This window comes from Kockovaella imperatae (assembly GCF_002102565.1).
Source record: "Kockovaella imperatae strain NRRL Y-17943 chromosome Unknown BD324scaffold_9, whole genome shotgun sequence".
Taxonomy (NCBI): Eukaryota; Fungi; Basidiomycota; class Tremellomycetes; order Tremellales; family Cuniculitremaceae; genus Kockovaella; species Kockovaella imperatae.
This window is the reverse complement of record NW_019028949.1, coordinates 653202-667829: the sequence shown is the minus strand read 5'-3', so window position 1 is coordinate 667829 and position 14628 is coordinate 653202. Positions and strand designations below refer to the sequence as shown.

Sequence of the window (14628 nt, the reverse complement as noted above, 5' to 3'; positions counted from 1 at the left end):
ACCTGAGCCACGTGTATAATTCGGCACTTCGCCACCTAAGAATGTCATGCTCATGCACATGTTCCATCCATGCATGGAAGCACACCATGCCGTCCCCTCTGGACCAACCTGAGGCCGCAACTCCTGCACCAGCTGAGCCTGACTCGACGAATCCAAACATTCCAGAATCCCTCTCTACGAAAGCTAAGCCTTTGGCGATTGAGGGAAATCAAGTGAAAGATAAGGCTGAAGACGAGGTCACCGTCCTCGATGTGGGAGGAGGCAATGTGGTCAAATTGGACAGGCTGGGACCTATGATCATCAACTCAGACGGAGTGAGTCAATATCTTTTTGGCCGTCCCTGACGTGCCAGACCCTCAGTCGCATTCAAAACTGGCAAGAGCTGCACCCAATCGAACAGGAGCGAACAGTAAGGCTGCTGGTAAAGAAGCGAAACTTGGTGCGATTGCAAAAGCTGGATGCGGAGAACAAGGCAGAGGGAGAAGCTGTCAGCGCCCTGCAAGACAAGTCATAGATTCATGACTGGTTACAATGTTGTACAAAACACATCACCGCATGACTGCATCACAACCTGGCCATCGAGTATCAAACTCATCCTACCCTTACAAAGGTACCTCCGGGACCGTACTCCTAGCATGGTCAGCGCTCCCAGGCATAGAATCCCTACCTTTGAATAGCAATGCTTGCAGATGGGCGCTCCACGGCGATCTGACACTTTCCCAGGCTCAATGGTAGACTTGCACCATTCGCAACGTAGGCATCCCCGATGCCACCTTGGCGGGTCAGCGGACTATTTCTGCGACTCGGCTCACTTGTGGCCTAATGCAAAGATCTGCTCGTCAGTCATGTCCAAAAGGGGTTCCCTCACCTGCTCTGCGATGTACACTCTTTTCTCGCATCCCCAGCAGAACTCGTCGCCCATGTTCACTTTTTCTCCGACCTTGATTCTCGGACTGTCGCCTCGCCTCAGCAGACCTCGCTCGTCGAGATTTTCCCTCTTTCCAGAGTAAGGCACGCTGATAGGTCTAGCATCCTGGAAGTTCGGCCTCGTGATGGGCGTACATGGATCCCTGGGGTAATCCGGTGTAGCCGGTACCGACGAGCTAGACAGTTGAGGAGGGGTGTAATAATCCGCTGGAGGGGGTAAATTTCTCGGCGTAGGGTGTTTAGGCGACATTGGCGACATGGCAGTTGTGTTGGAGGGTGTTGTGGGAAGAGGACGTCGAGCTGGCGTTTTAGACGGAGTGCTCGCTGGTGAAGCTGGATGAAGGTTCGAATGGCGAAGGTCTGAAGATGCAACAGCATCATGCTGAATCAGGGGCTGGATAATGTCTCGCTGTCTGCCTACTCACCCCGTGTTCCAAAAAGTTGGAGATGACAGTGCTTGCAATATGGCTTTCACGAAGTCAGATGACCTCTTCATTTAAGGGGATTCTTTTCGACTCACATCTAGATCGTGATCGACGAGACCACCGGGATCCAGTCGTTTATTACACTGTTTACATTTCAGACATGGTTTATGATACACCTGCGGAGAGTGTGAGGACAAGTCACGCCAGTATCAGAACGCCTACCTTCTTGCCGGGTCCGAAGACTTGCTCAACATGGTAGACTGATTTGCCGCAGGTAGTACACGGCGGTGCGGCGCCAAACATGCCGGTCAAGGAGTCCGGGCTCTCGACAAACGAACCTGTCGCAATGCACTCGTGGATATTACTGGTTCACAGCTAGTCCACAGGATACTCTTCAGAGCTTCGATGTGACACTCACTCGCCTGCCGCTGCTCTCGTTATCAATATCGAATGAGCGTCTTTGGTGGCTGGATGCATGGATGGATGGAAGGATCAACAAAGGGGAAAAATAGAACGCGCTGGACTTTTACGTCATCCACGCGGTTTCTACTTGGCGGAACTCCTTTGTTGCTCATCAACTCTCCCCTTACACAAATGGCATGCTTGGCCATTAGCCGGCCGCTAGCTAGCGGTTCTGTTGGCTACAATGAGGCTCGTGAACTGTAGACAGCGTCTCACACCTAGCGGGTATAGCTCTACGACGAAGACCGCTCCTATTCTCTGTCCTCCGGATCTCCCAACCTAGGCAATGCAGCCTTGCTGTCTAGATTCTCACCCACTGCCCACGTTAGCCGTATCTCCCGGACACAACGCACCTGTTCCGAAGATATCTATAGAGTCAATCCTCGTCGTCTCCTCATCCTCTTGGTTATCCTTGACGAGAATATGCAGACTCCTGACGTTTTGGAACCTGACGAAGCGGAGGTCAATCTTGTCCCCTTTGACATCCTCCGGCTTGAGCGTGATCTCTTGGGCCGGATCCAGCGTCTCTGCATCGCCAAAGTCCATTGACAAGTGATTGATGAACAGCTTGATAGTCTTTGGAGCCTGGCTCGGGCAGACACCTGAGAAAATGGAAATAGCCTTCAATTTGCACGGTTCATTGAATGGTATCGAGAGGAGCAGCTCCGCGTCGACATCGGATTCGAGATAAGAATCGCCCTTCGGACCAGCGTTTGTTCCGAGGATCGAGGTAAGCGGATGAGCGGATGACTCATTGAGGCATGAGAGATCTTTTGAAGTGATGTTGGAGTGGAGGGATTGAGATTCGGGCGCGCTCGGCTTGGAGGACGCGCTGCCAGCAGCGGGTTGCGGCGTAGAGGCTGAGGCTGAAGCGGTGGCAGAGGGCGGCGGTGCTGGACCAGCATGCTGGTTGACCAGGGCAGTCAGCTGTGGTGGAGAAGCGCCTTTGAGCTAGGTTATCAGTATGATGTCCACCCAAGGAAGGCGTACCTCGGCAATCTCTCGACCGCCTTTCAAGAACTTGAAAGTCGGCATCGCTCGGATTGCAAACCGGCTGGACAAGAGTCTTTGATGGTCGACGTCGATTTTCTGAACGGGTGAGACCAATATCATGTCCGTGACGAAGGACTCACCACAAACTTGACGTGTTTATACTGTCTTTGTCAGATGAGCATCCCGGTAAGAACTTACCCTGTTCGCCAGCGAATCAAAGACAGGGGCGATTGCATGGCAAGGTCCACACCATTCCTAACACAAATCAGCTGACACCCGGGCTCTAGTCCCCACCGCTGAAAAGTCAATGACGAGCAATTGAGACGCCGAAAGGCTTTTGACAATATTGTCGAACTCTAGCGCAAGTGGTCAGCACAATCTTTCGTTCTCTCCAGACTTACGAGCCGTCGACTGAATCACTGTCACATTGGGACCCATTTCGATCTTCTTACCACTTCGTCCTGTCAGTCTAGGGATGACGAATACGAAGATGAAGATGACTAGAAGAGTGACAAAGAGAGTCTTGTCCATGCCTTGTGAGAAGGCGACACAGGCTGAATGGTGCTGGGTGATGATGATCTGCGTGCCGTAAAGGGGGGAATGACGTGGATTTCTCTGTCCGGTCTATCCGTTCGATCTTTGCATCCTATCAACTAATCAAACCTCTGTTTGTAGCTATACCTTAGCTACTTCTAAGAACCAATGGCACTGGCACTATTGTTGGCGATAGATCTGTCTTCTCCGAAACGGAGTCTGGGCTACTCGTCTCGCTGCTCTGCTCTACATCTGTGATTTCCGGTTCTCGTCTCATGTACCAGATTCCCCCCATCACACTGGCCCATAGAGCAAAATTGAATACCACTGATGCAGGATATCCGTGCGGGAACCTCGGAGCCTCAACAGTCGGAAAGGTAAAGAGTGGAACCTTAGACAGTCAGAACAACATCTTGGACTGTTACTTACCCAGATATACGTGCTGTAGCCAAAAGTCATCATGGAACTGATGATGAGGCCTCTTTCGGCAGTCGAGTGCCGCAGCGTCGAATTGATCCATGAGTACTGGGGGTGTCAACGTGACTTCAAATCCGAAAGACTCACCAGTATCGGACTAGACATGCCAGTGATGCCACCCAGGTAGAAGGCGACAAACTTTAAGCTTACAGGAATAGTCCATATGGACAAGCAGATGGCGGCAAAAGAGGTTGCGACCTGGGTCTAAGCACATTTCGGGCTCTTCAAACCTACCCATTGGAACGTCCAGAGCCCTCGGAGGTCCAGGGATTTGGCCAACGTCGTCCCCAGCCACGAGGACAAGGCCTGAATCAGGTTGACGAACGTAGGATATACGTTGACCAGAGTGATGGGGTACTTCTCATGCTTTAACCACAGAGACATGTATCCGACCCAATAGCTGCTGTTGATCATACAGCTGATGATCAGCGACGCTGATTGACCTAGACTCACATATAGGCAAAAACACAGATGTACCACATGGGTCTCCTCAACGTCGTCTTCACCGTTTGCCAAGTGATACCGTTGTCAGTCCCGCCTTTGCCATGCTCATTCTGCAAACGAGTGGACGCTAGCTCGTATTCTTCTTCGCTGAAGAACCAACGCTTCGGCGAGTTGGGTAGGCCAGGAAACAAGGCATAGCCAACGAAAGCGATGGGAAGGGTGATGACGCCGTCGATGATGAAAAGCCACCTGGCCCTTGAGCTTTTGGAATTTCATGCTCCTCACCTCCAACCGGCAAGCCCTCTGACTCCATTGAGATTCTTGTACGCAGCGGCTTGGAGGTAGCCTGAGAACATGGATCCTAGTGAGTTACCCATGAACCAGACTCCCGCGCGCTTGAAGAGCTCTTCTTCACGGTACCAGCTGCCGACTGTGGATCTCAGCCGTGGCTCCCGATGGTGAACTTACGAATCAGGTGCGTCCCTCCGAAGGATGGCGATTCGAAGAAACCGATCAGTGCGCGGAGGATGTAGACGTGTTTCGGATTCGTCACGGTTGATTGGCAGAACGTTAGAACGGCCCAGACCATCTCAAGCGTTGGCAGGAAGTATGGAGCCCTCCGGATTAGAATGCTTTGGATCTGTTTTTGGCTTACAGTCTTGGTTTGGTCTGAAACCACATCATTGGGATCTGACCCACGACATCTGCTCGTCAGACGGTCGTCAATGTGGCCAAACTCACAAGCTGTAAAGAACGCCACGTTGAAGTAGTTCAAGTCGTTTCCATACGCCTTTATATCCTCCTTCATCCCACTGACGTAGGCATTCGTGATATTACTTTGGTCTAGGAACTTGCAGAAGAAAGATAGACAGGCAAAGACAAGAATGCTGAGATCGAGTTTACGGAGGAGCTTGCGCTCTTTCACCGGCAAATAAGACGGGTACCAGTCAAATATGTCTAGAAAGACACGACCGGTAGGGTTGTTGAGCATCGCGCTGACGAGCTTCGACATGCTTATTGGGGCTTCTGTCGAGGACACAGGTCATTCAGCAAAGAACAGATCATCCCTCGGAAACGCGCTTTCATATCATCTCCGAACTGACCCCGGGCCATACGAAACGGATTACATCACGCCATTCCGCCTCGGGATTTCGACATTGTCGTCACCCTTCGCCCGGGATTGCAACACCATGTAATGATGAGATCTGAGGATCTTATTGGTCATTCCTCCAAGAATCTTTCCGAGGAAGTGATGCAATCCATACGTGCGTTTCAATTGATACATGGCTATTTCACATCTGGCTAATTTTCTTTTTAGTGGTGGTATTCTCCCTTGAAGCCAGGGACGATAATCTGGTCTTTCTTGGCCAAGTAATCTGTTGACTTGCTCTGCTGCCATTTCTGTTTCAAATGAACGAACTCTATCCATCAGTGCGTGTTTGAGCAATCTGACTTACCTCCCATCGTAGGCACTGGATGTCCCTCACGCTCGAACTCGTTCTGAGTGAAGCCCGCCTCTTTGAGCACAGGCGAGGCGATCGTCTTGAGCACGAGATCGTTTTGGGGTCGGGCGAAATATAGCAGGCCAAGTCGGTCATACTGAGCCTGGTCGTCAGGAGGCAGATGTACACGGTGCACGGTCGACTTGATGTAATTTCCGGTCAAGAAGCTTTTCAATCAGTGCCGATGCCAGTCTGCAGACTCACGAAAATGCGTCACAGCTATTCACTGTAAAGCTCTTGTCAAGAGGTTTGGCCCATTTCCACTCGCCGGTCTGGTGATCCTTGATCTGTAGAGCAGCGACTGGCTGCCTGAACAATAGAGTGAAAGATCCCAAATCGGTGTGTCCGTACGAGTATAGGCCATCTCCAGCGAGGACTTTGGCTCGGTCCTCAGGGCTGTATTTTGAGTACTTCATGTATCTCAAGTGATCCTCTGAATGATTCTCGTACTTGTGTAGGTCCCGGAAGAAGCTTCGAGGAAGGCCCAGACCAATAGAGACGAGGTCGAACAGTGGATCGAGAACTTTTGAGTGGAGATCCTGCGTGTCAGAAATGATCAACATGGCACTGCTCACCCTTGCAAAAACTTCGATCTCCTTGAGATTAGTGGCTACCACGGCGGGGTGTTCATGAGCATAGTCCCCATTGAACTCTGCTGATCAGTCTGATATCATCTGTCAGGGCTCACTTGGGATGTTATACACCTCAACCTGATCCTTGAGCCCAGCAGACGTGACTCTTCGTCCGGCAGGTCGGTATCCGTTGTATTCGCCATTTTCGAGATCAGGGATATACTTCGACTTCTCGCTCAAGGGCAAGTCGTAGAATTTCTGTCCGATGGCGAACTGACGATCCACTCTATCTTGTTCGATGTCGTATCCGATGACATAGAAGAAACCCTTGGTGCGGATCGCATCAAGGAGATTCGTGGCGAGTTTCTTGTCGGCCTCGGAGGAGGTGCCAAAGGTGGTCAGATCAATTGTCGGGACTGTGGGAGCTTTGTCTAGCCACCCTCGGGTAAATGCCACTCACGCTCAGCCCAATCAAGATCCTCGGTCGTCTCCGGGACGTACTGATACTTTGGCAGGTCCGTGGCGGGAACTACGGTCATGGTGAGCGGGTCAAGTTGGGGAAGACCGGAGATGACCCTGTACATCATATATGGCCCCCTTTCATACATTCCACATACATTGGAAATTGCTGTATTCTTCCGGGCGGGAAGGCTGAATCAGCCAGAAACGGCTGGCTGGCTGACTTGGTCATGAAGACTGAGTGACTGACCGACTGGCCATGGGTTGCGTGCTCGAATCCTAAAGCACGCCATGCCATTTTCAAGGCGTCAGATTCCACAAGCAATTAAGCATAAACGTCGAGGATACCGGTGTACGTAAGCCTTGAACAGTCTCTATTTGCTTCCGCATCTTCGCTCATCGCGCTTGACTTTTTTGCAGAACATGACTTTCATCGCGTCCAAAGCTCAAGCTCAACAACATGGATGTCGATACTGCAGACTTGGACGCTCAGATAGCTGCGTTGCAAGCCGAAAAAGCGCGCAAGCTTAGACTAGCAGACCAGTCACGTCGAGCGAGGGAGCAAGAGGAGGCAAAGGTCTTGATCGGGTCGACACCTACCAAACCAGCGACAAAGACGAGTGAGTGTGCTCCAGGATCCAGCTGACCGCAGATACGTGTGATCCGCCTCCTCAGCCTCGGTTCAATGTGACGCGTGTCTCTCGAGAATCGCTGCCCTCTGTGCCTGTGGCTGGTCCCTCTAAGCTGTCATCATCCCTTGCTTCGCTTCGTCAGAAGGGGTCATCATTGTCGCGCAACGATGCGCCAAAGGTAGCTCGATCGTCCTCTTTCTATACCGACACTCTGCCCAGGCAGCCCAATCAATCCAGGTCAGATCTCAAGGGCAAATCGCGATCGCCTTCGCCTGTACCCCAGAGAGACGAGGACAGTCTGACCATCGTCAATCGACTGCAACTTGGACCGCGTAGATTTGGTAAGGACCCCGAAGGCGAGGACGTATGGGAGCACGTGGAGCCGAACTCTGGTATCCGCTTATCGTGGGTCAATCAGCTCGAGTAAGCTAATGAGAAGCAAACGACTTCTCTCCCACGAGATCCTACAAGATCAACTCCGCGGACGTTACTTTCTCCCACCGTCATTACTGTACTCTGTGATCCGACTCTCTCGGGATGGCGCGACTTACGACGTGCCTGTCGAAGGAGATTGGGTCACGATCGCGATAGTTGCCGAGCGTAGCCAGGTCCGAGTCAGCGGAGCAAAGGAAGGGCCAGGTTCAGATTCGGACGACGATGCAAAGCAAGGAGACAAGGAAAAGTCCCGCGTCCAGAAGGACAAGTCGAAATGGCAGAAACGGAGAGGTCCCCGGAAATACGTCAACCTCAAATTGGTATCCTTGCCCTCTCGTGCCGCTTCAATTGGCAAAAGTGTGGGCCAGATGGGAGATGCTCTCCTTCAGCTGTTGCTCTTCGAGTCAGATTCCAAGGTCCACGATAAGGACGATGGGGAATCACAGTTTCGTTATCAAGGGGGATCAGGCGGAGCGTATGAAAAGTGGTGCAATCTCACGGAAGGCACAGTGATCGCTGTGCTCAATCCAAGGGTTTTACGTCCTTTACGAGTGAGTCGGCGTTCTGGATCTCGTCCTGAAGTGTAGTCTGGCACGCAAGCACCACATCCTCTCACGCTACCTCTGGCCTTGAACCCAATGTCCGCCGACTCGATAACCGTTATTGGTCAAGCTCGGGACCTGGGACGGTGTAGTGCAGAGCAAAAGGATGGCAACAGGTGTCGGACCTGGGTCGATCTGTGAGTTCACTTTGCCTTCGAGGGCTGACGTTTAGCCGACAGAGTCAGGTCTGCGAGTATCATATTCACGCTGCTGTATCACGCAGTCGGGCTGGTCGAGCCGAGTTCACCGCCAGTACCTCTGGCTTTGACCTCACGACCATGCCCTTCGCGAATGCAAGAAGGGTGCAAGGTCTCAATGGTAAAAAGTCCGGGCTCTTGCCCAATCGCGGGGCTCAAACGGGTCAAGGGGACGCAGGAGCAACTTACGTGGTTGGCGGCAACGCCATTCATACGCGAAGTGATGGAGGGTTGAGAAGTTTTGGCAATGAGCACCTGTCGGAAAAGCTTGGTCGAGGTCGAGCGGAGCGACGCAAACGGCGCTTGGAGGAGCAGGACGCTGAAGAAGCGATCAGTAAGCTCTTGAAAGAGGACAAGAACGGAAGCACGGGCGCCAAGTATCTGGCCAAGCTCGGCAAATCGGTAACTCAGGCGAAGGAAAGTGTGGAGGACCGTAAGCGACCGTTCGGCGTTCATGCTGTTCGACGTATCGGATTTGATCCGACACTCAAGGCCGGTCAGAGGGACGACGAGGATCACGCAAAGAGGGTGAGTTGGGGGCAAAATATGGGCTGATGATAAGATGGAAAGCCTGATCTCGCTCAAAGATCCTGATCGACCAATCAGATTGGGTCGGCCGGCCGGTACGTCTAAGTCAAATATCAGACCGCCGACGCTGGCGCCGGATCCTGTAACCGACGAAGACATGGTAGACCTCGACTGATGCGATGCATATGTTGTTACCTGTCGCCGGTGCACTGAAATTGGACATCGAGGCCTGCCGGATCACAGCAAGTGGTAATGGCGCGTATCTCAGAATTCAAGTCGCCATCGTTGAAGCTCGTAGAGAGGACAAGTGACTGTATACCGATTGCAGCATATCATGCCTATCGCTACCTTATGTGCAACTCGACTGGACCTGCATTCATTTCCACTTCGGCTTTGGACCCCACTTGTGGCGCTCCTGCCAGCGATGTGTACTCGCGCCGAAATATACTGCGATGGGCCCGTGACGGGTCCGTTCAAGGTTGACATTACTTGCGTGCAGGACCCGTGAAATCATGAGAGCGAAGCTTCTTGTTGGTGATCAGCGACTCCCCAACGTCTCGTCTGCCTTCTTGCCGAGACGAGGCGTGGATGACTTTGGCATCATCGGAGGACTCCGACGAGGCCGGTCCGGTCGCTTTCTTTGGCTGTCCCGCTCATCGTTCTCAGCAGACCAGAGTAAGGCGTCTCTGACTCCGATACGGAGCATCATATGTACTCGGCTGCGAGAGATTGAATGAAATCCGGTTTAAAGACCGGTCGAAAATGCGCTAGTGGATTCCCCCCACTCTCGACATCATCTGGCCGACCCGGTATGGTAGCGGAATATCGTTTGGAATCTGACCGGTTGAGCACCGAAGTGGCTCCAGCTATGCCCCGGAGCAGATATAGAAAGGACGAAGCGGTTCAACATGGAGGTCCCCTTGTCAAATGCTATTGGAGAGATGAGAGCGCAAACTGCATTCATAGCGACCGTCGGGACCGTTAGCCTGGCTACTCGGGTTCAAGCTGCCATTCCTCAGACTTTGTGGGATCGTAAACCTGGTCATGACTGGTACACCGAATGTGCGTGAGCGAGTAAGCGTATTGCTCAGCTCCGACTGATCGCAAGGTCATCAGACTATGTCATCGGTAATGGATACATGGGCATATCAACGAACAGCGATCCCATCGTCGATGAGATGGACCTGAGTGAGTATGAGCAATCTAGCGCTAGGTCTGACTGGTCATCAGACCTCGACACGTTATGGACAGGTGGACCCTTCAACAAGACGGAGAACTTTACGTATACCGGGGGCAATCCAGCGTCGCCGCTGGATCCGTCGATCTTGAAAGGCATCCGAGCAGACATCTTCAGTCGGGGAAACGCCAGCGTAACGGCTTTACAAGTCACAGATTTTGACTATGGCTCATTGGTAAGTTGAAGCAGCTCGTGGTTCATCTACTAAGGGCTTCCCAGACGACAGCCGGATGGTTCTACGCAAAGAAAGACAACACTTCGTATACCGACTACAAGCGATGGCTCAGTTTGGACGATGGATACATCGGGGCCACTTGGACAGCGGAAGGAATACAATACAATCGGACGGGCTTCTGCTCATACCCTGATAAGCAGTGTGTATACTACGCGGCTTCGTCTGGACCATCCAGCACTACTTTTGGTTTCAACACGGAACGCACACTGTCTTCAGCGAGTGAGTTGGCCCGTCTCCCCCCCCTTTTTTTTTCTTACTTATAGCTGTCTTCAGATGTCACCTGCATTGACGACAAAACCCTCTCTTACTGGGGCCAAGCTGAACCCAATGGCATGCAATACGAGATTCAAGCTCGTTGCAGCTCAGATGGCACCATCTCCTGTTCAAGTGCCGTTCAAGGCAACGCCACGCTATCCGTCGTCAATGCCACTTCTGTCACTTGTGTTCTGGCCGGAGATACCGAGTACAACATTGATGCCGGAACAGCGGAGAGCAACTATTCATTCGCTGGTAACCCGTATCACGAAAACGTCGGCAAGATCATCAACTCGTCATGTGTCGACTTTGAGCCTCTCTTTGAGCATCATCTAGCCGATCATCAGGAGCTCTACGGGGCATTCGAAATCGACTTGGGAGCCACGAATACGAACACCTCCGCCACAACACAAGATCTTATCGATAGGTACACCATTGAGGCTGGGGACGTGCAGCTGGAACAACTGATGTACGTCCAAGACGTTCTACATGAGCTTACGCCCTAGTTTCAACTTTGGCCGATACCTTCTCATCGCTTCCGCGAGAGGCAACCTCCCTGCCAGTCTGCAGGGCATCTGGACAGGAGCCGCTCAGCAGTATCTCGCAGATGGTGAGGTCGACGAATTTAATGACTCGAGCGAGAATGGTCTCGTTGCGCCGAACAACTCGTTCATTTACGATACATCCGCGGAATGGGGTTCTGACTTTCAGTGAGGCGGCCAACACGAAACCAAAGCTAATCCTTAGCGCCAATATCAATCTTCAGATGAACTATTGGCCAGCTGAGACAACTGGGCTGAGCAAACTCACACCTACGCTCTGGGCTTTAATTCAAAAGACTTGGATGCCGAGAGGCACAGAAACTGCTTCGTACCTGTACAACTCGTCCGGCTGGGTGACCCATGATGAGATGTGAGTGTGCACCGACTCATTTGCTTGCTGATATTACAGGAATCCGTTCGGCTACACTGGCATGAAACTCGGAGGACCTACTGTCGAGGATCAAGTATGGGGTCAGCAGTGGAGCGATTATCAGGCTGCGGGAGCGTGGTTGGTCCAGCAGCTTTGGGATCATTACCTGTTTGGTGATGCCGAGGAGGACTTTATCAACTCCACCGCGTGGCCGATCATCAAGGTGAGCGGGATGAGCGATCACGCTCTGACTGTCAGACATCTACAGACTTTTGGCTGGACAACCTCTTTGAAGACACCTACTTCAACGATGGGACACTCGTTGTGGCACCTTGCAATTCGCCCGAGCAGCCCACACACCTGAACGCAACGTTTGGCTGTGCCATGTACCAGCAAATTGTTCAACAGCTGTTCGAGACAGCTCTTCAGGCTTATCCTCTTTCTGGGGAGAACAATTCAGCATGGCTCGATAGGGTTCAAGACTCCCTCAGCAAGATGGATAAAGGCGTTCATATCGGTGATTGGGGTCAATTACAGGAATGGAAGATCGACGCGGATAACAAGACAGATCTTCATCGACACATCTCTCACTTATGGGGAATGTACCCCGGCAGTACACTCGCGACGTACAATGGATCAGAATATACTCAGTCCGAGGTGACAGAAGCTGTCAACACGTCTCTCATCGCTCGAGGAAACGCTACTCATTACGGATGGGCAAAAATGCATCGAGCGGCTGTCTACGCTTCACTTGGGAACGCTTCGTACGCTCATCACCTGTACAAGGTGAGTCACCAGTCGGCCAGGACCCAGCTCATTGATCTAGTACATGATATCCGAGGATTTTAACGGCAACCTGCTCGATATCTACTGGCAAAAGAATAACAGCGTCTTCCAAATAGATGCGAATGAGGGCGCGGTGGGATATATCACGGTACGTGCCAAAGTTTAGATTGAATCTACTCTGGATGATACCTGACCGGATGTAGAACGCCATTGCAAACGTTCCGACCCCCAGAACGCTCAGCGAGCCTTTGATCATCAATCTCCTTCGTGCGATTCCAGACGCTTGGAGCACTGGCTCCGTGAAAGGTGCTCGAGTCCGAGGGGGAGTAAACATCAACGCTACATGGGCAAATGGAACCTTAAGCTCGGCAGAGGTGAGTTGCAGATAATGACCACCCAGAACTCACAGCGTAGCTCTCAATGGACAGAGGGTTCCAATCATGGTATGTCGTGGTCAACGCGCCGTGTGACACTGGGTATATCACGAAGAAAGAGGGGTGGATGAAGCCTGGGGATCAGTGGACTTTGTAGGCAGGCAGCAGTAGTTCAAAAAGTGGCCGTTGGATAACGAGAGATCCGGGTGCACAAGTTAAGAATCCTAGTATAATTCAAAACGAATGCAACTCCAAAATGCCATGTCAAGCCAGCTCAGACGCTGCACAATGAGTCAAACCGTTTGGGAAATGGACCAAGAGAGATACATTTTGGTTCTTGATTATACCAGGCTTGGCTCACGTTGAGATGTACGTATTGTCCCATAACCGTCTATTCAATGTCTCCGTCAAGAAGTGAACCGGCATCGACACCTGAAAGCCACTTAGTCACACGCCTCCTCCGCTGATTTTCTCGCCAGACGTTTGACCTTCTTCTTGTAGCCTGGCGTATTGTCAGACCATCGGCCGCGACTATTGCATGACTCACCTGGAAAATCTTCACGGACCTCTTTTGCGGCATCGACATTGGCTGGAGAGTTGAGATCCGGGACATCGGCAGAGAGGAGAGAGATGACAGAGATGAGCTGAGATCGTCAGCATCGTCCATGACCTGAGGTGAGGAGACACCTACGACACTTTCAACCGAGTGGACTGGGAGCCACCTCTCGCCTGCGTCCTCGTATCCCCATTCGTCTTCGCCAGGTTGATGCTACGCGATGAGCAAAGGTGCCTGTGAATGCCGACCCACCAATATTGAGACACACACTTCACCCTTCTTATCGCCCTTGTTGTACACTACCCGATGTCAGCTGATATGCAGGCTGGATGATGGTAACCCCTCTGACCATTCGGATGCCACATCTCGGTGTCAAAGACCATTCTCGGAGGTAAGATAGGGTATTCCTATGGAACTCATCAGCATGGGAAGGCGCTGAGAGGTTGTGACTCGCCTCGGGAAAGATGAGACGGGCTTTGAGTATAGCTCCTTCGTAGAGGGTATCGGCAGGACTGAACACATCAATATCTTGACATCTGGTTAACTCGACTCACCCAATGATGACAATCTGCCATTCTAATATATTTGATTCATCTACCAAGCCAGCGCTGAAACCGTCCACTGGATGCTTTTGAAGGTCTAGAGTGGCGTCCGTCAGCTTGGTCCAGTGCGAGCACAGGCGGGCGCGAAACTCTCTCGAGCGGCAAGAGTATCATACAAAGGGCGGATTGACATGGTTTGGAGGAAGGTCCAGCCCTCACTTACCCAACAGCTGTCGCCTAAGAATCAAGCTCGAGTTGGCGGTATTGCTCTGATTAGGCGTCGAGGTCCTCGCTGAAGCGGGTCGAGATGTCGGCGCAGTCGCTGACGGATAGTCTCGTGAGGGATTACTGCCGGAATTTGATCCGGTCGAAGCGCGAGCAGCCGGCATGATAATGGGCGTGAAGGGCTGCGAAGGTGACAGTGGAGTGAGAGGGAAGACTCGTCGATGGTCGCTGGCTCCAGGGATTTGCAGCTCAGCAATGGAAGCTACAAGGGATTCGGACGAGGTTCTATGAGCGATTATATGTTCTTGGTACGCGAT

The 14628-nt window shown here is 52.1% G+C and overlaps 8 protein-coding genes across 8 annotated transcripts; 3 read left to right on the top strand and 5 right to left on the bottom strand.

Annotated features, from left to right (window-relative positions):
• Positions 1-86: 86 nt before the first annotated feature.
• Positions 87-514, top strand: BD324DRAFT_652030 (hypothetical protein; the record flags this gene model as incomplete). Its single annotated transcript, XM_022018428.1, has 2 exons — positions 87-314; positions 353-514. 2 exons carry the CDS (start codon positions 87-89, stop codon positions 512-514), a joined length of 390 nt encoding a protein of 129 aa, XP_021870256.1.
• Positions 515-742: 228 nt separating this feature from the next.
• BD324DRAFT_525488 (hypothetical protein) lies at positions 743-1889 on the bottom strand. The gene is made up of 4 exons (XM_022012996.1): positions 1575-1889; positions 1448-1528; positions 1353-1395; positions 743-1287 (listed from the first exon to the last, which is right to left on the bottom strand). The coding sequence occupies exons 1-4, from the start codon at positions 1653-1655 to the stop codon at positions 809-811; spliced, it is 684 nt and encodes a 227-aa protein (XP_021870255.1). The 5' UTR covers positions 1656-1889; the 3' UTR covers positions 743-808.
• BD324DRAFT_630271 (PITH domain-domain-containing protein) lies at positions 1837-3480 on the bottom strand. Its single transcript, XM_022016313.1, has 7 exons — positions 3209-3480; positions 3102-3163; positions 3006-3062; positions 2948-2968; positions 2805-2903; positions 2168-2765; positions 1837-2130 (listed from the first exon to the last, which is right to left on the bottom strand). Exons 1-7 carry the CDS (start codon positions 3336-3338, stop codon positions 2066-2068), a joined length of 1032 nt encoding a protein of 343 aa, XP_021870254.1. The 5' UTR covers positions 3339-3480; the 3' UTR covers positions 1837-2065.
• Positions 3481-3489: 9 nt separating this feature from the next.
• On the bottom strand, positions 3490-5525 carry BD324DRAFT_602756 (major facilitator superfamily domain-containing protein; the record flags this gene model as incomplete). The annotated part of the gene is made up of 9 exons (XM_022013952.1): positions 5004-5525; positions 4918-4966; positions 4731-4879; positions 4548-4692; positions 4272-4511; positions 4053-4236; positions 3906-4016; positions 3771-3866; positions 3490-3732 (listed from the first exon to the last, which is right to left on the bottom strand). The coding sequence occupies exons 1-9, from the start codon at positions 5272-5274 to the stop codon at positions 3490-3492; spliced, it is 1488 nt and encodes a 495-aa protein (XP_021870253.1). The 5' UTR covers positions 5275-5525.
• BD324DRAFT_630264 (hypothetical protein) lies at positions 5504-7072 on the bottom strand. The gene is made up of 6 exons (XM_022016312.1): positions 6797-7072; positions 6453-6752; positions 6340-6416; positions 5969-6303; positions 5720-5931; positions 5504-5683 (listed from the first exon to the last, which is right to left on the bottom strand). The coding sequence occupies exons 1-6, from the start codon at positions 6942-6944 to the stop codon at positions 5577-5579; spliced, it is 1179 nt and encodes a 392-aa protein (XP_021870252.1). The 5' UTR covers positions 6945-7072; the 3' UTR covers positions 5504-5576.
• A 183-nt stretch (positions 7073-7255) lies between these two features.
• On the top strand, positions 7256-9364 carry BD324DRAFT_652025 (hypothetical protein; the record flags this gene model as incomplete). The annotated part of the gene is made up of 6 exons (XM_022018427.1): positions 7256-7415; positions 7448-7832; positions 7867-8413; positions 8450-8601; positions 8637-9189; positions 9224-9364. 6 exons carry the CDS (start codon positions 7256-7258, stop codon positions 9362-9364), a joined length of 1938 nt encoding a protein of 645 aa, XP_021870251.1.
• A 733-nt stretch (positions 9365-10097) lies between these two features.
• BD324DRAFT_652024 (glycosyl hydrolase family 65, N-terminal domain-domain-containing protein) lies at positions 10098-13145 on the top strand (the record flags this gene model as incomplete). Its single annotated transcript, XM_022018426.1, has 12 exons — positions 10098-10251; positions 10306-10377; positions 10420-10601; positions 10646-10880; positions 10935-11385; positions 11423-11626; positions 11664-11828; positions 11868-12051; positions 12087-12614; positions 12655-12762; positions 12818-12988; positions 13029-13145. 12 exons carry the CDS (start codon positions 10098-10100, stop codon positions 13143-13145), a joined length of 2571 nt encoding a protein of 856 aa, XP_021870250.1.
• A 154-nt stretch (positions 13146-13299) lies between these two features.
• BD324DRAFT_630256 (ubiquitin-conjugating enzyme/RWD-like protein) lies at positions 13300-14619 on the bottom strand. Its single transcript, XM_022016311.1, has 8 exons — positions 14310-14619; positions 14099-14183; positions 13999-14056; positions 13894-13951; positions 13797-13843; positions 13680-13757; positions 13536-13632; positions 13300-13490 (listed from the first exon to the last, which is right to left on the bottom strand). The coding sequence occupies exons 1-8, from the start codon at positions 14473-14475 to the stop codon at positions 13432-13434; spliced, it is 648 nt and encodes a 215-aa protein (XP_021870249.1). The 5' UTR covers positions 14476-14619; the 3' UTR covers positions 13300-13431.
• Between the last annotated feature and the right edge of the window lie 9 nt (positions 14620-14628).